We start from the raw sequence: 27,817 nt of genomic DNA, 5'->3' as shown, positions 1-27,817 counted from the left end.
CCAAACCAGCCAAGATAGCAAAATAATTGTTGGAGGGGGATTGCATGACATTTCTTTCTGTAAACTCAGAGTTTTGCTGCCAAAGGAAACTCTTTAAAACTGCTCACTCAAGTATAGAAAAACTAGATTCATTTATATAGCACTTGATGGAGAATAAATGTAGTTGCAAGTTAAATGAGCTTTTTTTTCACCACTGAAGAAAGACATGGTGAATAGCAGCACATATATATATATTTGCTATTTCCCTCTCAAGGAATAGCATGATCACAATGTGTGCCTTTCAGATACTATCAATACTGCTTAACAAATAAATTAATAAAATAGCTACTGTGTTAAGTCTGTTTCTGTATTAAAAATAGTAATTTATAGCCTTTATTACAATACATATTTTTCCATCTGGTCTGTAAAAAAACAAGATTCTTTTTTTCTTGCAGTTGGAGTACAGTTAATTTTTTTAAAAAACTGATCTCTTAGACATTTGGCTTGGGAAAAGATTCAGGCAAGACTTTAAGGCAGAGTGTTATCTTTTAATCATGTATTTTAAAAAGTAAGCTTAATACATCCACTTATTCCTCCTTTTAGAAAAAAAAACCAAAAACCACTGGGAATAATTGAACCATGGAATATTGGTGGTTCCTCCAATCCTCGATATTGCACTGCTTTCAGGTTTTTTAATCATAACACAAAACCTGGTTAGAGGGGACCAAAACCTTTTGCTCATGCACCCTTGAAGAAGAGTGGTAAATTTACCACTTACAATCACCAAAAATAAGGCTTCAATATCTTTTTATTTCTTTGATGAGATTTTTACTTCTCTCAAAAAAGTGTTGATATCAAAGTCCATCGAGGAAGCTGTAAAACTAGATGCTGGGCAGGTTCTGTGTAGCCCCTGCCAATGCCATTCAAACTTTCCAATGACTTCAGGAGGAAAGACTGCGGGTAGAGAGACTGGCATGTTGGCCCGTATCCCTACATCATGAAGCTCCCAGCTCTCATGGAAATCAAGGCAGCTTCTGTCCCACAAATATTTTCACAGCAATATTAACAGAACTAAATCATACGTGGAAGACTCGTATTAAGAGCGCTCCAAATTCTTCCCTTGCTGGAAACGGAATATATTTTTCTCTTATGTACATCCGTGTAACAAAATGTATGCCAACTGTTTTCAGTGTCTGCAATTAAGCAGTAATATGGAAAACAGCCACTACCACATGAACAATGAAAACCGTAGAGAAAACCATAGTTTATATTACAGTTGAGTAAGAATCAAATAAAAATACTTAAGAGTCACCCAGTAGGCTGCAGGTACAGATTTCTTACCAAGAATATCACTTACACACAGATCAGGTCATCAACATGATGGAAAGTTCATTATTATGTGATTGAATTAAGATTATATTCACATCTGAGTTTGTTCTAGTCTTTTTCTTTCTTCTGCTGGAAGTTCCAGCCAACTCCAGTCCAAAGTCTAAATATAAAGAGAATGCATGTTCCTATTAACATACCCTGCATTTGTTAACATATAGATAGACCAGAGCCGGACAATTCATTTGCCCACATGAGAAACCAGGACTGCTTGGGGAGGGCTGATGGCCTACCGACCACCCACCCAACCCGACCCATGATGACAATGCCTGCTACCCCAGGCTAGACTGGAATAAATAGCCCGTGGGGCAGATGTGGCCTCCATGCTGTAAGATGCTCAGATCTGAGACAGACCAATAGATAGGTGAATTAAGTAAATTCTCCCCCCTCTTTTTAATTTTTCTTCTCTCTCTCTCTAAGCCAGGGGTGTTCGAACTTGACAGCTTTAAGACTTGTGGCCTTCAACTCCCAGAATTCCTCCTCCAGTCATGTTACCTCAGGAATTCTGGGAGTTGAAGACCACGAGTCTTAGACTTGCCAAGTTTGGAGATCCTTGCTCTTAAGCAGCGTTCCATAGAACTAGCTGGCTGAAAGGTGAGAGGGGCTCTTACTACTCTTCTCCTAACCCACCACCCATCTGCTAGAGAACTTACCATAAAGCTGTGCTCTTGATCCTTCATTGTATCAACCATGACATTCTCCAGCTGACTGCAGAGGCTATGAGTTTCCACGAGAAGATCCTCACTGAGAGGCAAAAGTATAAAAAGGAAGCTTTATAAAGACATTTCACAGGCAAAACGTTGGGTACGAAGAGCGGCTGCCCTCCCAGCTCACTGCTTGCTTTTGTCGGGAGTGAGCAAACTTTTCATCTCTTAAGAAGTTTGCACTAGCCCAATTAAAATGGTACTTATTTTGCACAATACTGATTTTTTTTTTCCCTAAATGCAAAACGCTTCAAAGGACACTCCACTATGTTCTTAAATAGTCTTCGAGGAAATAAGCGTAAAGCTCCTGAATTAATAGATATATTTGAGATTCTGCCAATTTCCATTATAGGTAGTTTTTGCTTATCAAACCTAATTGGGCCTGGCAATTCCACCAACAAACCAAAGTGGTTGCTGAATGGGCCATCAATCACAGGACCTTGACTGCTTTTTGATGGGAAAAAGCCAAAATTACTCCGTTTCATACTTCCCTTTTGTTTGCCTCCTAAGCCATCTGAATGTTCAAGTGCCTGCTTGCCATGTGCCACCCTTTTATTGAACATTAAAAGCAACGCAATCACGCAGCAGTCTAGGGTTGGGAGCTGCAGGTAACGCTGCACAAGCAGTTGGTTCTCTTGAACTCTCTTTCTCCCCAATTTCTCCGCTCAGGGTGACCAAGGGAGCCTGACTCCCCCCAGAACTGAGACTGAAGAGTGATTTTAAGAGAGTAACCTGTTCAGGCAGCAAGAAAATATCAGGCAAAGAAGAGAATGCCTACAGAAATAGCAAGTTGCTTTTATTTTCTCCAACCCACCCGCCTCTCCCCACCTCTCAACAGAGCAGAGAGATTGGAGAGAGAGTTTTCAAGAGACTATTGTAGGACCGTTGACATAATCTTTCTCCTTGGGGGCGGGAGAGAGAGAGTAAGTGACTCCTCTAGGCAACCTCTCCTTTGCTGCCGGCACAAAGCAAACCCATCCAAAAGCAGACAGCTTGCTCTCTTGCAATCCCTTCCTCTCCTATCTTTCTAATCTGGGGTGGGAGGCAGAGGAAAAAAATAAAACAGGTCAAGCACAGGACAATCCATACTAAGGGCGATCCCGTGACTAAGGGAAGCAACAAAGAACATAAGTGGGCCATTGTTATATTTTTTTTCAGCACCGTTCTAGCTTTGAACACTCACTGAACAAATGGTCGGTAAACTAAGATGTACTACGGTTTTCTCTGGCAGAATATTAAAAAAATAATATACATAAAATATTGGGAACCAGTAATTCACTCCTGTGTTGTAGAAACAAGTGAAACCAATTTTGGGGCTAATGTACCCATAAAGAGACTAAAGCATTCCCTTTGTAAACTGTTTCTGCAGCGTTTCTGTTTTTACCCTTTACATATGGTTCACTAGCTTTCCCCTCTTAAATGAGTATATAACTCTTATGCCTCAAAGAACCTGTTGGTAGCGTGAATCTATAATCAATGGCCACACAGAAGCTATAAGGAAATATGGACGTTTAAATATGTTTTCAAGCTAATAAACATGCTGAGTTGTGTTCCATGTATTTTAACATCTTGAAGCACACAAGTTTGCTTTTAGAGCTCTCGGCTGATCTCTAAATATAAATCGCAATATTAAATATCAATCCAATTCATCGTGTCCCGCATCACGTTACTCGTTCGAAAGTGCCTGTTATCTCTTTCAAAAAAAGGGAAAGATAAGTTTCCTTATGAACTGAAAGTATTTCAGCAATGCTGCCCTACTACGTATCTGGCAGCGTGGTTTCCAACAGCTGCTTCTATTTTGAGGGCGGGGCGGGTGTGTGTGTGTGTGAGAGAGAGAGCAAAGTGCATTGAATGGACTGTGTGCCAAAATGGGACTCCTGTCCCTGTGTATCAGAACTTGCAGACAAACATTTTAAAGTAAGCAGGTTCTAGGCAGGAGCTGAAAATGAGCTGCTGCAGTTGGTTTTGGGCCAACGGACAATGGCATCAGCCGATATTAACGGCAAAAGCGTATTTCGTACTAAAGGGGAATAATGGTAATATGTAGATTGAAGACGGACAAGCAGTAGCGCTCCCCAGTCAAATATATTTTCATTTCTCCTTTATAAAGGCAGACAGAAATCTAACCTCAATTTCATAGCTATTAAGATTGTTGGCCAAGCAGGGACAAAGATAGCCAGCGAAATGAGCCCCTTGTCAGTCAACAGGAGGGCTGATTTGCCGCCAGTGGCACAAGGAAAAACAGCCAATCACCGGCCATCAACACACCAACCAACCAATAGAAAAGCGCCGTATAAAAACGAAGAAGGTAGAAGATCCCGAAGCACGTATTCCAATAGAGAGAAGTTCCCTAAAGATGGGCAACAAGAATCTGAAAGCTCAGAAGGGTAAACTCTGGTCCCGGTGACTGACCCAGGTGGATCTTGCAACATTATCCTGGGACATGTGTATTTGCCTTCATTTGTGATAGGTATAACTGAATAATGGGCTAAGGAAGGCTCTTATCTCCTTTAGGAAGCATTAAAGACTGAGATATTTCTCAGTATTGTATGATATGGTCCTGCACTGCTGAGCAGGACCACATCACCCCTCCCTATGACTTGTCCCTCTTCTGCAAACAAGATCAACCGCTTTGGATTGAAGCCTCACGTCAAAAGGACACTGGATCTTAATGCAAAACAGAACAGATGCCTGTTTCTCCGTGCAATAACTCTGGAAGTCAGGTGGCAGCCCCAGTTGACCTTGGCTAATCTCAAAAAGCAAAATGAGACTGGATGAGTTTTTGGACAGAAGGCCAATTTCAAGGTAAACTGGAGAGAGAGAGAGAGAGAAGGAAGGAAGGAAGGAAGGAAGGAAGGAAGGAAGGAAGGAAAAGAAAGAAAGAAAGAAAGAAAGAAAGAAAGAAAGAAAGAAAGAAAGAAAGAAAGAAAGAAAGAAAGAAAGAAAGAAAGAAAGAAAGAAAGAAAAGAAAGAAAGAAAGAAAGAGAGAGAGAGAGAGAGAGAGGGAGGGAGGGAGTGGGGGAGGGAGAAAGGAAGGAAGGAAGGAAGGAAGGAAGGAAGGAAATCCCAGAAGGCAGCAATGGAAACTATTTCTAAACCATTACCATGAAACTACGTAAAGTTCAACTCAAAAAAGACCCAATTTGGAATATGATACCAAAGATCTTCTTCTCAAAGATTAAGGGAAACAGTTGGAAGTTGAAATGATGTAGCTAAATGCCAGATCTGCTTCAACTGCAGGCCCAGATATTCCCATTTGGAAGCTATTTTCACCCTTACCTTTTAACCCCAGAATCCACCAAATGATTCTGTGGAGTTGTAACCTGGAGTGTCAGCTGACCAGGGTTATTAGGACGCGATATGTTGAGACTATCTGGACTTCCACTGACCGGCCCACGGACTTTGCTCTGTGGGAGAGGGAAGAAAAAAAAAGGTGTTTTTGCTTGCAAACTGGAAATTGGGTACGCCAATAGGATGCCTTAAATCAACAGGGCGCTTCTCAATTGCTTCTTTGCCAATGTTGCGGAATTTGAACATTTCCCATCAGATTTAGATACAGGTTGTCCTCGTCTAATGATCAGAATTGGGCCCAAAATTTCTTTTGCTAGGCAAGATATGGGAGTTTTGCCTCAATCTACGACCTTTCTTGCCAAGTGGATCCCTGCGATTGTTAAGTAACACGGTTGTTAAGTGAATCTGGCTTCCCACTTGACTTTGCATGTCAGAAGGCAATCACATCACCCTGGGACACTGCAACTTTTATCAATATCAACCAGATTCCAAGCATCCGAAATTCTGATCACATGACCATGGGGATGCTGCCATGGTTGTGTGAAGGCGCAGTGGTTAGAATGCAGTTCTAGAACTGCAGGCTAACTCAATGTTCACTGCCAGCAGTTCGATCCTGACCAGCTCAAGATTGACTCAGCCTTCCATTCTTCCAAGGTGGGAAAAACGAGGACCCAGATTATTGGGGGCAAGAGGCTGTCTCCGTCAACCGCTTAGAGAGGGCTGTAAAAGCACCGGGAAGTGGTATAGAAGTCTAAGTGCCATTGCTAGTTTTCAGTGCTGTTATACCTTTGAATGGTTACTGAACGACTGTCCAGTCAGATTCTCAAGTCAGCCAGGTCATGGTGGTCCCAAAGGTGCTTTTTCAAGAGGCAACTGGCCTTTCTGGAAAGTCCAGTTGCCTCTTGAAAAAGCGCCTTTGGATCACTGAACAAATGGTTGTAAGGCAAGGATTACCTGTCATGAGATTTTACTCACACATGCAATTTTCAGGAGGTTCCAGAGCTCTTTCTGTCGTTTTTCCTGAAGCCGGACAACTGTTTTCTCATCTTCGTGCATAAGAGTCATCACCTCATCCACTTTAGGAAACAGTTCCAGGGCCTTCTGCTTGCAGACCACTGTATTACTGCAAAAATGACAATCAAGTCACCTATTAGCAGCTGCACTCCAGGAGGCCAGGATGTTACGGTTACTTTTAGCTCTCTGTCTACTGACAGTATCCCCCCTTCCACCCAGCCCACTCAATTTTGGGGGTCTTACCTGAGCTGAACATAAAGGAGCCGGATCTTCTTTTCAAATGTCTGGATTGCCTGGAGGAGCAACCGTACTACTTCTTGGCTGTCCCCACTAGTCCTTTGATCTGGAGAACAATGAGAAGTGTGCAAAAGACGATGAACTCTTTTGGACAAGACAAGAGATAAAAGAGACGTTACTAAAGGTCTGCCATTGCTGGAGTGCTGAAGAGCTACCCTGGTAGCTTTCAACGCTTTGGGTCCACCTGCTTCAAGAATGCCCAAGCACAAGTCTTGGGTTGTCACGGAAAAGGAAATAAATACAACATACAATCAAAGTCAAGTTCAGTAGTTTGATGATGCTGTGTTTTTTATTCTAAGAAGCAATTTGTGGAGTGTGCAAATGGAGAACTTGTCTGTAGCTGCTTAAAACAACTTCCACACTCCTCCTCTTTTGAGTTCAGGAAGTGTGTGTGTGTGCGTGCGTGCGCGCGTGCGCGCGTAAAATTTGTACATTTTGTATTATTACTCACATGTCATCTAACTCTGAGGGAAGGCTCCTGTTTGCATCAAACGTGCATAATTACACGTTTTCTGACATGTCTTACTACAGGACAATTCACTTGTATTTTCTAAAACTATTTAGAAAATAGTTTTATTTTGGTGAAAGTGTAAAAAAAAAATCCAGATTTGTATCATCCTTTTCACAAAAATGAAGTGAGTTATGTCAAATTGGCTGCCTAGGATAACAGTAGTACTTTATGTTTTGTGAAATAAAATCCAGATTAAGAAATTGAGTGGAGGGGAGCTTGGAATGTGTAAAATGACAGAAGATTTAACGCTGCATCTGGACATTTCTCTCTGGTTTTATAAAGTGGTCTCTGGAATAAAATACGGAGCAAGATTACAATGCTGTAAAAAAAAAATTACCTCTTGGTTTTTCTCTCAATTTCCGATACAAGTCTCTTGCCTGGCTCTCCCTATTAAAAATAAAAATTGAAGAATAAAGATTTCAAACATGGTTTTTCAAGTTTCTGTGCAAATAGGTAGAAAAAAGGAGTCATTTATTTTTTTATAGTTACTTCCCATTTTGCTCTAGGACTTCATTTAATCATGATGGCTGTTTTTCATTGTATTAACACATAAGCACAGGGGTGAGGTACACAGAGCAAAACTATATTATGGCTGAATGAAATGCATGGATTTAATCTGTATATAGGAAGCAGGGGGGAAAACTTGGGCAACTCAGAAACAGACCAGGTGAACAGATGGTCTTTGGAAAAAACAAACTTGAGAAAAATACAAGTTTGGGAATCCATAAAAGCAAATTTGAGAAAGTGCACAAAACAACTCAAATCAGTTACAGTAGATCTACAGTCCCCTTTAAGTGCTGCACATCAGTTGCAATGAGCTTTAGGTGTCCCAACACTCCCTACTGTTCTGTTCAGAAAACACATTAACTAGGGTGCAATCGATATTGTTTCTAACTCTAGTCAGCAGGATGGGAGTCGCTTTTTAGCCAAAATCAACTTGGGGTTGCAAATTTAATTCGCTTCCCTAATGAACAGAAACAAAAAGGTTAATAAAGGATTATTGTGTGTTCTAGTGGCCAGCACAGAGCAAAGTTGCTATAAAAATCCTGCGAAAGCAATGGGGCTTTGGGATTCCATCTTCATACTCATGTTTCAGTCCTAACTTTTATCCACGGTGACTTTAACCATCGTAAGGCCATCGCAGATCTATATAACGTGTGGGCTAGTCCCTTTCAGCTCACCGCACAGGATGGATGCTGGTGGGGAAAATAGGAGAAGGAAGAAGCGGTGTTGGACATGTTTGTCACCTTGAGCAAATGTATAGATATCTTCTCTTACTCTTCTCCTTCCTGACCATTTTTGTGGTGGGTAGGATATATCATCTTAGATGGCAACCTGACTAGGGCCCTTATAATCATAGGCTAACAGTGCCCAGAAATATTTGCCTTAAGGGAACAGCTGAATCAGGTATATTATATGAACACAATTTATTAATTATACAGGATGAAAGAAAGGCTATTTTTTTGCTGCTTGGGATGAATGGATATTGGAAGAGATCGTTCTTTTAAGCTGATTATGCCTGCTAGGCAAGGCGGACCACGAAGCCACAACCTACAGATCATCCAAAGAACTTCCTTGTTTTCGGCCCTGTGGGATTCTCTGCAGCTCCACAATGTCCGTCTGCAGGGCCATTGTCTTCTTCACCAGCTGCTCCACATCTTCTTCCTTTCAGAGGCAAAGAAGGGGCTCAAAGAAGGAGTAGCAGAAAAAGATGTTTGGCCTTAGTGTGTCACATGCTTCGAACGATAATTTAATCAGCTGGTAGCCACTTCTTTTTAGATCCAGAATTATCTGGTCTGAGTATCAAATGGCTGGTTCAGCCAATATGCTGTGACCTTGGCTAAATATCCACAATTTTGGGGGGGTCACAAATTATTCAACAGCCTCTTAGTTTGACCTGACATGCTGCCAAGAACCCCACTTGTATGGGAATCCACCCAACTTGCCAAAAGTTAGTACCATATTAGCCTAAATTTTGTTTGAGTTACTGTTTATCTCTGGATAAAAATTTAGAGGAAAAAGCATCCTTCTTAGGTTCTAAAACCAAGCACTAACCTAAAGTAGAGTTTTAAAAAGATCTTCACTGATACATTGCAGTAAAAGATGGCTCCGTGCATAAATCAATTTAACACGTTTAAAGCTTTTGAGGGATAATAATACTTGTCGCTTACAAATTCTGAACGAGAACACCAACAGGGGGGTTGATGTAGCAGACTACCAAAGAGCCAATAAGCTCCAGAATCAAATGTCATTGTGAACATTACAATCCACTAGGCAGCTTTGGTTAAAGCTGTTTCTCTGTCTTAGCCTATTTGCCACAGAAGCACAGAAATGGGTACAGAACTCTCGTACGGAGCAATGACACGGTTCACACACAGAACTAAGCAATATTGTGGTTTGTTCATTAATGTTACATGCAGGTCCACTCGTCCTGACGTGTTCAACAAACCAGGGTTCTTCCTTTAGAGACCTCAGCCAGTCCATACAAGAGCAGGGGAAAATATTTATTCTATCAAATCTAATTTTAAATAAATTACAACTTACTCTTCCACAAAGCTCAACGGTCTGTTCCATCTCCTTCCAAGCAAGTAGCAGTTTCTCAGAGGCTGTAAAAGGAAAACTCCGTTATGATTTTTGGTTTGATTTAAAAAGGAACAAGTGCCCTTTTTCTAAATATGTCGTTAATTTTGACTCTTTGAGCTTTTTTTTCATTAGGTATAATAAAATGCCGATACCCTGCTGGGAAATACATTGGTTTCATTTAGGCAATCTGAGATCAGGTGCCCAGCTAGACATTTGCACATGAGAAAATAGCCTATGTTTAGAAAAGAATCAAATACCGCTCAAAATGTACTGTAGATTTTGCACATGCTACAGTAGGTCCAGGATGCAAATTCTAAGAGGCTTCCCCCGACCCTTGAAACTTCCTTTTTTTGGCAAGAACAGCTTATTCTAACTTCCAATCCCATCAGAAATAACCATGATAGACAGACAGACAGACATCCTAACCCAGCTCATGCCGCTTCTTGTTGCCTCATCATCATTCCTGAAATAAATCAGAACTAGGGCAAAGAACTCCTGAGCGCTGCTCGCGTCTTATCAAAGAGAATGAAACTCACTGATTCCAAATTCAATTTGCTCGTTGTATTTCTCCAGATCGATCTGGATGCTAGTTTTGAAGAAGTCCAACTTCGCCTTCAGCTGCTGGGAGAGCGAGGCCATCGTATTCTTCATCTTGGAAAGTGTGCTGTTGTGCCGCAGTAGGTTCCGCCTACAAAGCCGGGCGGGGAGGGGAGGAAGAGAAAGAGAGTCACCCTCTGCAGAGACTAAACACTCTGCTCTGCACTGGGGGAGGGAGGAATTATTAGTATTATTAGTATTATTAGTATCATTATTTACATAGTCAGCCAATGTTCAGACTGGGTTTGGCACTTTTGTCTTCCTATCGAGTCCTCACCAAGGACCTGGGATGGGCAAATCTGGATGTTTGACGGTGTTATAGAGATCGCCCCAGGATGGAAGCTGCTCCAAGTAAAGCTGCCTTCTGAAATTGACCGATGGCAAATTTGTCAATGCCAACGATGGTGTTCAAAGGGGGGGGGTGCTCCAGTTGTTTTGGGACGGCATCCAAGGCACCTATGACTATTGGAACTACCCTTGCTTGCCTTTACCACAGTCCTTCTATTTCTATTTGTAGGTCTTTGGAGTTTGTTATCTTCTCCAGTTCTTTCTCTTCCATTCTGCTGTTTCCAGACACTGTCACACCCACTAGCCAGAATTTTTTGTCTTTCTTATCGACAACTGTTAAGTCCGGGGTATTGTTGTTATTATTATTATTAGAGACATTCAAACTATAAGTAAGATGTAATGCAATGGGGGTGGAATAGTTCTACGCCAGTGGTAGGCACACGTGCGTGTTAAGCTCCATTTGCACGAGTTGCAGGCACGTGCAACTGCCGCTTGTGTAAATGCACGCTTGCCCGCTGCTCGCGCAAGTCGGGATGCACTCGTCCGTCGCTTCCACAGCCCGGTTCTGAACCGCTCAGAGTCTGGCAGTGGGCCACGGCCCAGGAGTTGGGGACCCCTGACTTACGCAGCCCAAGTTTTTAAGACGGCACAGTGGATAAGGAATTTGGGGGTGGGATGGGGTCAGCCACAGGATAGTGCAGAGTTCAGGAGAGCCCCTTTCCTTACGAAGGCCGCCGGGATACATACATTGCTGCTCGTTGTCCCTTCTGAAGCTGGTTGAAGTCCTCGTTCAGACTTCGGATTGCATGCCACACCTGACCCCACACTTTGCGCAACTGCACGAAGCTGAGGTTCCTTTTGGGGTCTTGAACTAAGGAAAAAAAGATATCTGTCAGGGCTCCGGCAGTTGCCCTCCATTTAAAGCACGAGTCTTGAGCCAAACTTCCAAAACTTAAAGAAGATTTATTAGGAGTAACATGCCGGCACTGCCTGGGTGTAGCTGGCTCTGAGACACATCATTCATTGTCACCCTTGACCCTGGTTTTCCCCCAACCCCCTGGGTGTATCGTAACTCATATTCTCCAACGGGACACCTCCATAGCCCAGAGTCATCAATCATGCTCTCCAGTTAGAATTTTGCACAACAGAAATTTCAGTCGCCTAGTTACTATCTTTGCAAAACATTTATGGAATGCAAGCTGCCTACTGCTCTCCTCTCCCTTTCTGTTGACAACTCTAAAAAGACCCTAGGAATATTTGATGAATTGACAGTATCATCGCTAAGAATGACCAGATGGAGATAGGGATTGGCAGACCTAAAAAGAATCGAGAACTGGTGAACAAGCTCATGCTAGTTCCTAGGAAGAGACCTTTGATATTTTAGAGGTTTAGATCTCCTAATTAACCGGATATTGTGTCAAATTCTATCTCACCAAAGCCTCAATTGAGAATACCTCTACTACAACGCAGATTTCATCCGACTTGCCCACTGGCATACAGCTCAGTGCAGCAATTGGAATTGCGAAGGCTCTAGTACTATTTGAAAAGGTCCAAGCTTTCCACTGCCCAGTTGTGTCTAACTGAAGGAAGCGGTGCTCATGTTCGCTTCCTAACTGAGGGAGCCAGCATTGGCCGAAGACGCTTCCGTGGTCATGTGGCCATCGCGATTATATGCCAAAGTGCACTGAACGCTGTGACCTTCCCACTGAAGGGATACAGTAAGAAGAAATTTTGGGTTCAATTATGATTTTAAGTCAAGGATCGCCTATAGCTATATAATCTAGCTACAAAGGCTCTTTTCTGGAGCCTCTCATGCAAAAAAATAAGGAAGTTTCTTCCCTTCCCAGATTCTTACGAATGTAGTTGATGCTTTCTGGATGGGGCCGTGGAGAGATCTGAGACTCATAGGCTACTTTTCGGTCATCAAACAGGAAGAAAATGTTGACATCAGCAGCTGTGGTGTCATTAAGCTGGAAGAGAAAAAAAGCCATTTCATTTGAATGTTGTTGTCAACGTTCTGACTGATGAACCCAACCAAAGCAAGCACAGCCAAGACGATCCAATCTCTTCGTGCAAAACTTTATTGAGCACATCATTTCAGCACTGATGAGGGCAAAACCAGATATAATTAATTCCCATGCAAACCCACATAATTATAATTCTCCCTCCCTTTATTAGAACTGGTCACATTGTCTAATTGAGTCTCGTATTGTTATGAGAAAAAGTCTTTGGCTCTGGCAAATGCCTGCCAAAGTGTCCTTGGTTCTCACAGCTACCTTCTTGATGCCTCCTCTTTCCCTTCCCACCGGCAAACTGAGAAGCAATAATGGTTGCAACAGCAAAAGCGCGCTTCAAAACTTGACAGGTGTAACTTGGTATCAATGAAAAGTTTCCCTGATCACATCCAAGATGAGAATCAAGGAGGGCACAGATAATTTATTCAGTAGTCATCTTCCACCCCAATTTTGCTATTTCATGCAGCTGAAAATTATTGATAATTTCCAAGTATTTCTTTTAGAGGAATCTCTCCCCAGCTTTAAATATCAATACTTTTAAAAGGCAGAATTGTATGGTACATTGGCTTTGCTAGTATCCTTTCGTTTAGCTGATGTGTGGTTCAGAAGCGTGCCTCAGTAGAGCTGATATTAGGGTTAGGGTTTTTATAAAACAGCCTTTTATAACAATTTTCCCTTCACTGGGCCAAATGATTAGCCTAAGGGCACAGAATTCTAAATTAAATTTGTTAAATTACAGCAAGGCTGTTTTATCACTAACCAACTGCGCTAGAATAAGAATACTCTCTTTTCCGCTTCAGAAAATGGATTAAGAGAAATTGAGAAAATGATTTAGCTTGATGAGTAGGACCGCTTACTAATTACAGGCTTTTAGTTAGAAGAAATGATAGCTGAAAGTATCTCTGCCTCACCCATAGCGCCCCGAGTGCCACTTAGTGAAAATATCACTGACTCACCTTTATGTCAGCCAGATATTGAACATCAAGTTTCTCAGGAAATAATACTAATCCTCCTTCCTGCAATAATTCTTGGTCCTGCTCTGGAATGCCGGTGTCTGCCTCGATCTTAACCTTGATGCTCTGTAAAGTCTCTCCCTCTGCTAGAGGATACACATGCGTTGAACCCGTTACCATGTTTAGGATGTGAATCAGCTGGAAAAAGAAATACCCATAAAGCAACAGAAATGCAAACAAAACGAAGCAGCAGAGGCTGTTGCTAAAAGTTCTTCCCCTGTTCCTTGTCGGTTGAGGCTCACGGGTTATCCTTGACTTATGACCACAATTGAGCCCAAGATGTATGTTGCTAAGCAAGACGGTCGTTAAATGAATTTTTCCCCATTTTATGGCCCTTCTTGACACGGGGGTTAAGTGAATCACTGCAGTTGTTAACATAGTAACTGGGTTGTTAAATAATCTGGCTTCCCTGTTGTTTTTGCTTGTCAAAAGGTTCAAAAGGGGATCACAATGACCCTGGGACACTGCAGTTGTCATAAATGTGAGTCAGTTGCCAAGCATCTGAATTTTGATCACAGGACTACAGATGTTGCAATGGTCATAAGTGTGAAATGCAGTCATAAGTTACTTTTTTCAGTGCCATTGTAACTTTGAATGGTCACTAAATGAACTGTTATAAGTTATGAACAACCTGTAATCACATCAATAATCAGGAGTCAAAAAAATTCTTTAAAAACCTGGCTCAATTAAATGAAAATAACATTTCCTTGTTCTATTTTTTATCTAAATATACTTCGGACACATATTCCAACACTGTACTGTTTTAAGACTTTAAACAGTAACTGACATTTTTAAATAAAAAAACATTCGCCTTTCCCAATTGTAGATATTTGTGAAGTACAATGTCCATAATCCCAGACTAAGATCCTTTTAAATTTTGCAATCTAAACCACCCAGACAGCGTTCTATTATTTGTATAATGTAACTGCATTATACTCTACCAGTGCTCCACAAGGCGTAATCATTCATTTCTATTTACGAAACAATATGCCAAAAGTAGGATGGCCAATAAAACACATTAAATCACCGAGTCTTTCAAAACTGTTCCAGTGTGTACTGTTATCACACCCCTTCCTAAATGTCACCCGTCTTCTTTCACCTGGGCAGAACCTACCTTTACATTCAGGATATCATCCAGAGCCTTGAAACAGCCATTGGTGCCATACGTGGGATGAGTTCCTCTCTGGCGCGGGTGCCATTTCAGCATCAGCTGGAGCCATTTCTCCAGTCGATCAGCCAAAACACTACGAACACGAAATAGGAAAAGTGGGAAGGAAGATCACTACCGAAGGGGCTGAGGGGTAAGGGGATCGATTTCTTTGATCTTCATAGAACGCCTTACCTATTTAGATTGTTCGGATAGGGCAGCTTGTTAGAAAATTTCACTTCTCCGGACAAATCTTCAAAAACAACAATATCCAGCTCGCTCTTCTGCCGGACTTTTGCATGCCTAAGAGAATACAGGGAGGTCTATACGTTAAGGGATTTCGGCCCAGCATTCAGTCGGCTCCTTTAATAAAAGCTAAGAAATGTATTGTGTCAAAAAGCTTATATGAATTTGAATCTATTCTGTCAGATGTCAACATCACAATGGCTATTTACATCGGTCGTTAAGCATATGGCTAGTTTCTGGGCAAGATCTATTTAACTCGTACACATTTCAATCTTGTATTTTATGTTTTAAATTTTGCATCATATAATATGCTTTATTTTAATTGTGATGCTTCTGACACGAATAAACAAACAAACTGCAAATGATTCTGGGCAGCTTATAATTTAAGAGCTAGAATAAAAAAATACCAATCAGAGACACTTGGAAGGAAACAACCAAAAAAAAGAAGAAATGACCTACAGAAGGCTCTGCAGCAACCCCAAATCGAGATGTGGGGAAAGAGTTGGGTTTTCAAAGGTTTTCAAAACACCATTTATATCTTACTTTTTCCTGCAAGAGCAAGTACGGTATGTAACATTCCCACCTCCAATTTCTTTGCAGGACAGCCAGTCTGTGTAACAGCTAGGCTCAAAAGGAGCCACTGAGCCAAAGTAATCCAAGTAGCCAGGTTTCAACCCAATTTTAATCCAGCACTTTAACCACTGTACCATACCACTCTCTTACTTACACAGACAGTCCTCAACTTATCACCGCAATCAGGGTGTAGTTTCCAGTCACAAGTGATGTTCCTAAGTCGAGGAACCTGTATGACTGGACCCAATTTTAAATCTTTGCTGGCAGTTGTTAATAGGTCTTTTTGTCAGAAACTGGCAAAGCACATCACAAATCATTGCCATACAACCAGTGGTGGGATTCAATTTTTTTTACTACTGGTTCTGTGGGTGTGGCTTGGTGGGTCTGGCAGGGAAAGGTTACTGTAAAATCTCCATTCCGTCCCCACCCCACTAACCTGCTTTCCAGCTCCGTTCTCCTGTGCAGGGCAACCAAAGGAGACCCAGCCAATCAGCTGGGACTCAATGGGAGGCGGAGAATAAATGGGGGCGGGGCCAGCAAGAGGTGGGATTGGCCGGTTCTCCAAACTACTCAAAATTTCCATTATCGGTTCTCCAGAACTGGTCAGAACCTGCTGAACACCCCCTCTGCATACAACCCTGGGACACTGCCATCAGTTGAGTTAGTTGCCAAGTGTCCAAAATGCTGTTACGATAGTCTGTGTGTGTGTGTGTGTGTGTGTGTGGCATGACATTTCACAACAGCCAGAAGTGCTTTACGGGCTGTAAAACACCCATTTTTGATCCCTCATAATTTAAAATGGCCATGAAGCAACTGATTGTAGATCCAGGGCTACCTGTAACAGCTATTCCAAGTTATAAGATGTCTGAATTACCATTGTACCGGTTGCCAGCTGGGAAGGAAAGGCCGGAAACCAGTTATGCACTCAAAAGCCAGTGTACCAAAGCTCCAGTAATCCACTGTGACCGTGTATTTCTGTTGTTCTAGCAGCTCTGGAGCCTAGAACAGTAAGAAGACAAAACCGGCTACTGATGCAATCCCATATAGTAGGACTTATTTTCAATTAGGGTACATTCCTCTATCCACCGAAATCTTCTTTAAAAGGGGGAACTCTCGAGACCATCACTTCCTTCTCCTTCCCCCAATAAAGCCCGACTCTTGTAAGAACAATGGATGGGTGAGAACTCACAAAAGGAAATAATTTGTGACACATCAGTCACAGAATTTACTATAAGCTTCATGAAGTGATGTTTATTGCACTAAAATGAATTTGGAAAATGATAAATCTATATAGAGGAAGAGGAGGGAGAGTTGGGAGAGCTCTGTTCATTTCATTACTTATAAGAGACAAATAAAATCACTACAGACCATACAGTACTGCATACAAGGAAAAATTACACTGGTCTCTGTCAGGAAGACGAACATCTACATGTCCTAATTGAAATGCTTTCTCACAATATCACCCTGGCAACCTGTTCATCTCAAATTCAGTATGCTTATGTTCTTTGGGGCAGTGTGGTGGCTCAGTAGTTAAACCATCGGGCTTGCTGGCTGGAAAGCCTGCAGGCCTGGTTCGAGACCTGAGCGCCATGAGACAGGATGAGCTCCCATCCTCACCTCAGCTCCTGCCTACCTAGTTCAAAAGCACGCCAATGCAAGTAGATAAATAGATACCAACAATGTTTCTTGACCTCATGCTGGCCATATGACCGGAGAAATCTCTTTGGACAGCTCTGGCTCAACGGCCTTGAAATGGGGATGAGCAGCGCCCTCTACAGACGGCAATGACTAGGGACTCTTTAGCAATAGCGCTTAGATTTATATACCGCTTCACAGTGCTTTATAGCCCTCTCTAAGTGGTTTACAGAGTCAGCACGTTGCCCCCAACAATCTGGGTCCTCATTTGTCCGACCTCAGAAGGATGGAAAGCTGAGTCAATCTTGAACCGGTCAGAATCAAATTGCTGAACTCCTGGCAGCCGGCAGTCGGCAGAAGTAGCCTGCAGTGCCATATTCTAACCACTGCGCCACCACGGTTCTTTTACCTTATGTTCTTAATATGTACAATATATCATTGTACAGTTCTGAAAGCCCTACTGCTTACTCTAAAAGAATGCTTACCAGATACTGCAAAGTCCCAACAAAGGATGTGCAAAGACTGCCTTGATCCAGCTCTTTGGCATAGCCCAAGTCAATGATCTTATGTATTAACTAAAGAAAAACACAATGATGACATATGTGAGAATGCTAAGAATGCTGGGAGAGAGAGATTCAATTTATTGCCTGGGTTCACGCCAACTATTAATTAATTACATCTCTGGATTATTAAACATGTTATGTAAAATTAGCTAATAAGATTTGTAAACCATGTTTTATAGTTCAGAATAAACTCAAACTATTGTATTATTGTTCATTATTCAATACATCAGAATCAATATCTTGTATAAATATAACTGTATTTAAAACAATCACTCCCTGGAAAGATACAATTAAATGCCTCTGGCAAGATTATCGATTTGTCTAAAATCCTAAACCTTTTTTGCGACAGGAAATTGGAAAAAAGATCCACAAAAAAAAAAACAGCTTGCTTACTAAAGCTGTCAGGACCCCAACAAATCCACCCCCATTCAAATCATAAGTCTCCAGCTGTATCTCTCAGACATAATAAAATTGATTTATTAGGAGTGGCCATGTTGGTATTAGCTGGATGCAGCCGATAGTAAAATACACCATTCATTTCCCCCTTGACCCTGGCCTTCCCCCCACCCCCTGGGTGTATATCCTCCAATGGGACACATCCATAGCCAAGAGTCATCAATCATGCTCTCCAGTAATATTCTTGCTCTCCGACAACTTTGGGCTGCCAGGGTGATTATCTAGGCACTTAAGGAACGCACTGTTTTCCCCTACTGCCTTTTTCTGGCAACTAAAAAGACCAAAGGAGTATCTTTTTAGTTGACAAAAGCAAGCTCTCCATACAGTGTATCATCCAGTACCTCACCATAAAACACTCCACGTAATTCAAAGCACACAGTGCAACAAGCCAAGAATTGAGTAAGAGGAAAAGGGCTCCTAAATCCTTTGTACACAACTCAAAGAAAGCAGCCCCGAAAATATAGTTTACGCCATCCAGAGAGGCGTGAACTTCAACTCCCAAATTCCCCAGCCAGCAACCTTGACTGGGAAATCTATTTCCTTCTCTCTTTTTTTTACTAAATATGAGAGGTCAATCTCTGAGAGCGAATGAAAGCCATTCCCAGCCTTCTCCCTATATGGCACACATTTGACAGAGAAGAACTATGTCTTACTTCCTGCACTTGATGATGAATGAGGAAACATACCAGAGGAATCCTACTCACCCTCTCTTCACCTTGTTGCAAAACTATGTTCTCTGGTTTCAGGTCTCTGTGGATGATTCTGTTTTCATGAAGGTAACGCAGGGCTGAAGCTAATATTGAGAGGGGGGAAAAAAAATCACAATCCACCAAGTCCATCCTATTGAACAAACACTCCACTGCGTTTTCAGACAAACTGAAACAGGTTCAGAAAAGGCCAGTCAGGTTGGTCAGAGGAACGGAAACTATGCCTTACACGGAGACACTAAGGAATCTGGGTAGGCCTAGGTTTGGGAAAAGATGGCTGTGGAGAAGCATGATTCCAGGACCTATGGGCAGGAGACAATAGACCATCCTGGTCAAATGATTGTCCAGTCTATTTTTAAACATCTCATTTTTCCTGCACGGAATCTATGCTATTAGTTTAATATATACCCACATGGCTTAGAATGAGCATTTTGCCTTTAAGAATAAACTGAAAAGGAGGAACAAAACGCAGGGACAAAACCAGATTTCAAATTCGCTAAACCGATTGTGCTGAACTGACAGCATAAAAGTAATTGTAATAAATACAGCGCTCTTAATGCACCTGGCTGCTCCCATAGGTTCATCTGGGAGGCCTTTACTGGAATACGCCCAAACTTGGAACTGTTTCAGCTTCACTCTGCTATCCTTAATCCACTTCTTGGGGTTCCTTATCTTTAGATTTGGCGCACAATAGCCTATACTTACCGATATCTGATAATAAAATGAGAATTTCTTTCTCACGCAAGCCACAGCAATTCTCAAACTGGTTCAGATGCTGTGGATTATAAGGAAGAATGAGAAAATAATTTATCTTTTATATGAGTTTTGCATTTTGTGGTATAGCCAAGTAATTTTGTTTTATTTTCCATGAATCTACCACTTAGTTCTACAAGGGGAGACTGTCAGTTAACAAATAACACTTTCAGAACTGACTTTCAGAGCTATATCAAGTCTAAATGTCCACAGAGATTCTCAATCATCCAGGCCATGGTTGTCCCAAAGGTGTTTTAAAGCGGGGCTGTCCAACCTTGGCAATTTTAAGACGTATGGACTTCAATTCTTAGAGTTCTTCAGCCAGCAACGCTGGCTGAGAAATTCTGGGAGTTGAAATCCACAAGTCTTAAAGTTGCCACGGTTGGAGACTCCTGCTTTAAAACGCAGTTGCCTTTTGGAAAAACAACTTTGGGTATATCAAGCCTAGCAGTACAAGCTCTTCTACACCGTACAGATTCTCAAAGCAGGATATATTTGTGATCTTCTATACCTAAAATCATATATATCTTAGAAGGTAAAATAAGTATTGGATCCCAGAGAAGAACGGGGTAGAACAGACTTTACAAAACAACATTCTAGAGGGAGGGATTTTGATGTCACCAGTCTAGCAGTTAGCAATGTGTATGGAACTGTGATGACACAACAGGACCTCCCTGACTTACAACCACAATTGGGACTGAGGCTTCTGTCGCTAAGGGATGAGTTCATTAAGTGATCCACGCCTGATTTTATGACCCTTTTCCCCCCATGGTTGGTAAGCAAATCATGGGGCTGTTACGCAAAACTGGCTTCTCCCGTAGACTGTGTTTATCAGGCTTGGCCTGGAAGGTTGCAAACTGCAATCCCACGATCCCAGATCATAAATACACCCACGTGTTGCCAAATTGTGATCATTTGACCTGTAATCGTAAGTTCACTTTTTTCAGCACCGTCATAACTTCGAGCAGTCGTTAAACAAATGGCTGCAAGTCAAGGATTATCTGTAAAAGTAGGAAATGAGGGCCATACAGCAAGGGGTCCCCAACCTCCGCTCCATGGACCAGCGACTGGGTCATGCAGATAAGCAAAGCCCCATCCGTGGGATGCCAGGATCACGCAAAACCAGACCCTCTCTGGTCCGAGGAAAAACCTTTCTCCATGGAACTAGTCCCTGGTGTTGTGGCCTGAGAGCAGCCAGCGGAGCCGGTGGCACACATGGACAGTGAGGAGGTTGGGGAGGAACATGGGCCAGTCCCGGAGTCCGGAGAAGGCTCGGACGAGTGCTCTGCATCGGAGGCAGAGATGGGGCCAGGGCCCTCTGACAGTAATCAGCTGCCTTTGGAGTTGGAGATCAGTGGGGCAGAAGAACAGCTGGAGCCTGTTCCCAGTGTGCTAATGCACAGAGCTGCCAGAAGAAGGGAACAGCTAAGGAACAAGAGTTGACTCAGGAGTAAAGCCACAGGTGGAAAGTGAATGGCCCCTCCCATAGGGAATAAAGAGGAGCGAAAGGGGAGTGATGTTTGCAGGAGACAATTAGTTCAATTCATGAGGGTGAAGATCTGTTCCTGACCACTTGCCAAGTATTGTCTGCTACAGTGTGGCGTTTGTAAGCTATCGTCCTGGCAACTCTCCAAGCCTGATAAAAGTCTGTAGATGTGAAATCTCATGAAAGACTGTTTGCTGGACTTTGCTGGAGAGGAATTCCCTTGATCCTAAATAAAAGGGACTTTATAGGGATGAGGAGTCAGCTTCATCCCGATCTTGGGAAGGTCTAGTTCCAGAACACCTGGCGTCCCAAAGGTTGGGGCCGCTGCCATACAGAAAGACACATTTTGCAACAACTGAAGTTTAGTTCCTGCTTTAATGAAGCAAATATGGATTTCTCTTACAACCGGAAATCTGTAACACTTTCCACAACCCTTCTTATTAGAGAAGGATGCAAGGTTGTTTTTTTTAAAACATTCGTCACCCTTCCATCTCTGGTCATTATGTTTCACAGATTAGAACATTATCTATTATAAAGGGTTTATTATTTTTTTCCTATAAGGGAACAGGATGTACAAAAGCCTCCACGGGAAAAGTTGTAAGGATTGAGCAGTTCACTCACTGGAAAGATGAATCCTCCAAGTTTCTGAGAGATGAGATAATCTCCATAGAAATAAAATACTGAAACATTTTACATTTCTCACAGTATTTATTTTCCACTTTAGAGGGGAAAAATGGTGTGGCATAATTAATCTTCCAAATTCCTGCAACATAGCCAACGTATAACATGAGATATACTAAATTTATTTACAGTTGGGGAGGAACATTGTGACTAACCTACTGCTCACTATTGTCAGATTGTTGGTCTAAATGCTGGCACACCTAATGATATTCCAGTTCTAACCTGACAAATAGAGATTATTTTTCTCCAGAACCTCATTCTTCACTTGCAAAAGGAAGAGCATGTCTGTAGTCAACACCATCTTCTCAATTTCATTTGTTTCTTCTTTCTACCTTTTCATGTTTATTTTTCCATCCTGATTAAATCCTTTGTCTGAGTCACATAAAAAGTGAAGTGACACTGAATTATTAAGAAAAGTACGAAGCTGGAACTGGAAAAGGGCTTTCTCAGATCCATGAAAATTCTGCTTTGCTAAAGTTTTGCTTACCAAGACAGGAAGTAACCCATTCTTTGACGCTTGCTTTCATTTTAAAAATAGCCAAACAACTACAAAAAAAGGTCAAAGCTATGCCCAACGATGAAATTGATTTTAACCTCTTCAAACCACTACCAGTTTTCAGACTGATTTCATTAGATTGGCCCTGTATATCTCAACTTATAAAGAATTAGAAGGGATTTTTTTAAAAAAAAGATATTTAACCATTACTGATGATTTAATTTCCCTTTTGCACAAAACCATTGCGCTAGGAAGAAGCCAACGTGGAATATGTCTACCTCTTTTTCTTACAAAGACCTTACAAGCTGTCAAGGTTGAAAAACATCATTTTAGACCCATTCCAGAGTTTCGGGCCAAGACCTTATAACTCAGTGGTGGGATTCAAAAATGTTTATTAATGGTTCTGTGGGCATGGCTTAGTGGGCGTGGTATGGTGGGCATGGCAGGGGAAGATTACTGCAAAATCCCCCTTCCCTCCCCACCCCACTAACCTGCTTTCCAGCTCTGTTCTCCTGTGCAGGGCAACCAAATAAGACCCAGCCAATCAGCTGGGACTCAAGGGGAGGCAGAGAAGAGATGGGGTTGGCGGGGCCAGTCCGAGGGGGTATTTGCCAGTTCTCCAAACTACTCAAAATTTCCGCTACCGGTTCCCCAGAACTGGTCAGAACCGGCTGAATCCCACCACTGCCCTAATTGTACTCTAGAGCAGGAATCTCCAACCTTGGCAAATCAAGACTTGTGGGACTTCCAACTCCCAGAAGTCCAAGCGGGCTGAGGGATGCTGGCGTTGAAGTCCACAAGTCTCAAAGTTGCAAAGGTTGGAGATCTCTGCTCGAAGAAATATTTTCATTTCTTTCTGACCTGCGACAACATAGGTGCCAAAGGACTCACCCTTCTAAGATCTCCTCCTTGGCAATATTCCATAGCCAGCAGCGGCAAGTCATTGGGGGCAACGTTTTGCATCCCTTCTGGGACATCTCGGGCAGCCACCACATTGGGGTGATTTAGACTAGGAGAAACAAAAGGACGCACAGAGAATACACAAAAGCTTGGGAAAACCGGACGCTCAACTTCAAAGCAATGGCTTTATTGACTGTCTGCATGTTAAGCGGCTAACACAGAATACTTGGATGCTGTAACTTTGCAAAGGATTCTGGGACACATTCAAGAGCATGCTCTTTATTATTTTAACCCTCTGCTCACATCCTTAGCCTATGCAAGCAGCACTCTCATTCCAAATCTTTTCTGTTTTCATACAGATTAAAGAGAATATTTTAAGCTAGTTGTTATACTTTCATTTTCATGTATTCCTAAGGAAATTCAATATATACATAAAATACGACTCTGCACACCATACATTCATCGTTTTCATTTAATGACCCTGTAATCCTTTGCGGGGTGGAGTCTGCGCAACTGAATGGAGCTGGTAGAGTGTTTTACTGGCCAGATGCCTTTCCTGTCGCCAATGTGGAGTTTTGTTCAGCAGATATATTTGCAGTGTGTCCAGAGAGAGAAATATCTGTCTCTACCTAGGATTGAACTCAGAGCCTCCTGATTGTGAGGTGAGAGCTCCACCCCTAGGCTACCACATCACCCTGTGCACATCATACATTGCAAGATTAAAATAATTTAAACTGAATTACCAAAACATGAATGAGCAATAAATGATAATATTTATACAGAAATACATGTATATTAAAGATATTATCATTTTGAAAAAGAAATACTGCAGGATTAGTTATTAAATGTCACCACACAATAAGCAGCAAGACTTCACACTGTACTTTATTCACAATCTAAAGATAAATAAGAAAAAAAAAGATTTTCCAAAGACAAGCATGAAGGGACCCAACTTCAAACAGATCGATACTCAGGCAACCCTCCAATCACTTTTTTTAATATATAAAAATTAGAATTTACTTCAGAATAAACATACTTGGAATGATGCTGTATGTATTTCTGTCTGACATATGATTAATTTCTTGACCTACAGAATATTCTATTTTATTTTGACACACCAGCTTTTGATGATCCTGAGCTTGCTTGTTATTTTATGACCTCCAAGGATTCATGTAGGGACCTGGCCAGCTCAGAAAATTTTTCCTCTTTAACCGATACATAGATATATTTAATACTTTACATATATCTCAAAGGTTAGATTTTAAGATAATTCTTTTTCAAGTGACACAACAAGGAGGCTCCAGACTTCGGCTCATGTTAACCATACCATTTGGCATCTGACATGGCTAAATAAATACTTATGCAGCAGGATTATAATCTTCATGATAATTGCTAAATCAAACAACTATTTTTCACAATGTTTGTGGGAAGCTGTGTTTTATAGTATTACTCACCGTTTCATGATCTGTATTTCCAAACACCATCTTTCTCTGTTACGGAGGCTCAGTTCCTGACGACACTGTTTGATTGCAATTTGCTCTCCAGTTTCCTATAAAAAGAGGTTTTATTTTGGGGAGCTATTTTTGTTTAGCTCTATGGACCTGATGATGGCTGATCTGTTTGAGTGCCAGGGCTTCCAGGAATTTTCTACCATTTTTCTATTTAGCTTGGCTTAGGATGCTTCCAGTTTGCAAGTGGAAATTATCTTTAAGTCTGTTCCTTGTGAAATTAAGGGGTTTTTAATCTGTTTTTTGACTGCTAGTTTGCATTCATGGATGTGCTCTGCTAATCTTCTCTGTCCTATTGTAGTGGCTGTTACAGTCCTTACGTGTCATATTGTAGATAACTCCTATTTTTATTTCTGGGTTGTTGTTTTTTCAGTTTACTTAAGATGTTTTGGAAGCTTTGGCTGGTTTGGGTGCCAAGATGCTGCTGCACAGCTGCAATCGTCTTATTTCTGATTTTTTTTTGATATGTACCTTTTCATAGCTTGTGTTGGCTGTGTGTATTGAGTTCAGTTGTCAGGCATTTTTTTTGCTAAAGTTGAATATGATGTATAGATAGTCTATTTCCTTTTTTTGACATTCTGGATTGCCGCAATGCATTTGTGCTTGTCTGAATAATGTTCTTACATTGTTCTTGCAAGAAGGTGTGATTTTTTCAATAGACTTGTGTTTCTAATTTCTGCCATGTCCTCTGCTCACTTCCACTTTCTCCTTCACTTTCCCCCTCTATTTCCATTTTCTGTTTATTATCTGTGAGACGCTCAGTGTCTTTGGAAAATGAGCAACCTATTTATTAGTTTAACTAATAAAGCCCAACTCCAGACTGAAGGAAGAAAGCAGGTTGTGGGGCCCTGTAGCAACGTTTCGGCAGAATCTCATATGTCATCATCAGGCTTCTGTATTGTGTTCATGTTATATATAATATATACAGACTCCCTCTGTGTCTGTCTGTCTCTAGATATATATAGAGAGCTGATGGATGACAGATGGATAGATGATAGGTTGATAGATAATAAATATACATAATACAAGATGAATGGATAGACAGAGATATAGACAAGAATCAGAGATGAGAGGTGATAGATAAGATAGACAAATGATTGATAGCTTAAATAAGATAGATGATTGATAGATAAGACAGATGATAAAGTTAGATGACTGATAGATTTGATAGGTAGTTGAGATATATACATATAGATGAGACATACAGATATACAGATAGATGAGATACATATACATATATGAGATAGATATATAGATAGATGAGATATACAGATAGACAGTCAGATGGGCACAGACATAGGTGGATAGAGAGAATGATGAAGACATAGATAAGATATAGATGATATATAGATGGATGGATGATAATGATATAGATAGGTGATACAGATAGGTGATATAGATGGATGATAAGATATAGATGATAGATAGATGATAATGATAGACAGATAGATGATATAAATAGAGGAGATGAGATTTAAAAATCTCTCTCTCTCTCTCTGTTCTATTTTAGTCTGGCTGATTTTAAAAACAGTTTATTTCCTCTCAGAGGCGGAGGAAAGGAAGGAAACCCCACATCCACAAGCAAGGAAGAGGAAGAGGCAGGTCTACCAGGGAGGAAAAAAAAAGAAAAGCTGGGAAAGGCGGGATCCTCACCACCACCACCACCCCCTGCCTTCTCTCCTTTGGGGTGAGGGGCGGTCTGGAAAGGAGGGGCGGGGGAGGAGCCTCACGGTGGCTCAGGGGGCGCCGCGGCCTCCCCCTCCCGCCCCTTTCCCGCCGATTCCTGTCAGGCGCGCGCCAGGCCCACACCCTGCCCCCCCCTCTCTCCCCCCCCTCTCAGGCCTTTTCCCGCCAATTCCTGTCAGAGGCGCGCGCGCGCGAGAGAGAGAGAGAGGCCCGCTCACCTTGTGCTGCCAGCGGAGGACGTTGCCGAAGCCGCCGGTGCCCAGCCGCTCGCGCATCTCCCACGGGCCACAGCTGCTCAGGGGCTGCAGAGGCGCCGGCGGCGAGGGGGAAGGAGGAGGAGGAAGAGGCGGCGGCATGGCTGGGCCGGAGGAGGCCGGCGAGAGCTGCCTGAGGGGAGGTCGTCGTCGCCGCCTCAGCAGCAGCCTCAGCAGCAGCGGCAACCTCGCTAGGCCCGGCAGCGGCTACTTCCGCGTCGTGAGGAGGAAAGAGGGCGGCGGCAGAGGCCGGGTCTTAAAGGAGCAGCTCCGGAGGAGGCGGAGAGGCCGCCGAGCAGGGTCGCGCTGGAGCTGAGGGAAGGCCCGCGGAGGCTCCGGGCTGCCTGCAGCGCCCTGGCTGGCCACTAGAGGGTGGCGAAGAGCAGAGTCTCGAGAGGTTGAGCTGCCCCCTGTTGGCCGCCACGAGGCATTGCAGAGCCACCTGTCGCTCTCCCTCAGTACAGCTAGTCCTTGACTTGCAATAGTGACCGATCAAAGTGACAATGTCACTGAAAAAAAGTGACTTACGACCGGTTTTTTTTCACGCTTACGGTCTTTGCAGCGTCCCCTTTAATCGTGTGCAGCATCCCGGGGGTCATGCGATCCCTTTTTTTTTGCACCTTTCTTTTGCAAGCAAAGTCCAAAGGGGGAAGCCAGATTCACTTAACAACCTTGTTAAAACACAGCAGTGATTCATTTTAACTGTGGTAAGAAAGGTCGCAAAACGGGGCAAAACTCACTTGACAGTGTCTCACTAGACTTAAAGTAACTTTATTGTCCCTTTGACCGTACACTAATCGGCCTACATTAAAGTGCAATGTCGTACAGCTCTCAAAAGAGTCTCCACTTCCAATTTACACTACATAAACATGACAGAATAAATAAATAAAAACACAAAATTATGCATATACCCACAGAGACATTTGGGTTCCATTGTTAAGTCTACCTTTACTGCAGAACTGGATTGGCTTTGGTCTGCTTTTAGACAAATGGCTGGTGCAACTGAGGTCTGAATGGAGGGACCTGCATTTATTTATTTATTTATTTA

General features: G+C 42.2%; 1 protein-coding gene across 1 annotated transcript; it reads right to left on the bottom strand.

The window, feature by feature from the left end:
* Nucleotides 1-769: 769 nt before the first annotated feature.
* Nucleotides 770-27,124, bottom strand: IKBKB (inhibitor of nuclear factor kappa B kinase subunit beta). Its single transcript, XM_026715279.2, has 21 exons — nucleotides 26,734-27,124; nucleotides 24,776-24,870; nucleotides 23,313-23,430; nucleotides 19,711-19,780; nucleotides 19,003-19,091; nucleotides 17,765-17,854; nucleotides 16,519-16,643; nucleotides 15,021-15,128; nucleotides 14,793-14,922; nucleotides 13,622-13,816; nucleotides 12,506-12,620; nucleotides 11,398-11,521; nucleotides 10,302-10,453; nucleotides 9,727-9,788; nucleotides 8,738-8,847; nucleotides 7,520-7,569; nucleotides 6,618-6,717; nucleotides 6,336-6,483; nucleotides 5,349-5,476; nucleotides 2,019-2,109; nucleotides 770-1,468 (listed from the first exon to the last, which is right to left on the bottom strand). The coding sequence occupies exons 1-21, from the start codon at nucleotides 26,869-26,871 to the stop codon at nucleotides 1,400-1,402; spliced, it is 2,307 nt and encodes a 768-aa protein (XP_026571064.1). The 5' UTR covers nucleotides 26,872-27,124; the 3' UTR covers nucleotides 770-1,399.
* Between the last annotated feature and the right edge of the window lie 693 nt (nucleotides 27,125-27,817).

The sequence above is a fragment of the Pseudonaja textilis genome, chromosome 9 (genome assembly GCF_049901715.1).
Source record: "Pseudonaja textilis isolate UNSWEBS1 chromosome 9, rPseTex1.2, whole genome shotgun sequence".
NCBI classification, from domain to species: Eukaryota; Metazoa; Chordata; class Lepidosauria; order Squamata; family Elapidae; genus Pseudonaja; species Pseudonaja textilis.
This window is presented reverse-complemented; position numbering and strand designations above follow the sequence as displayed.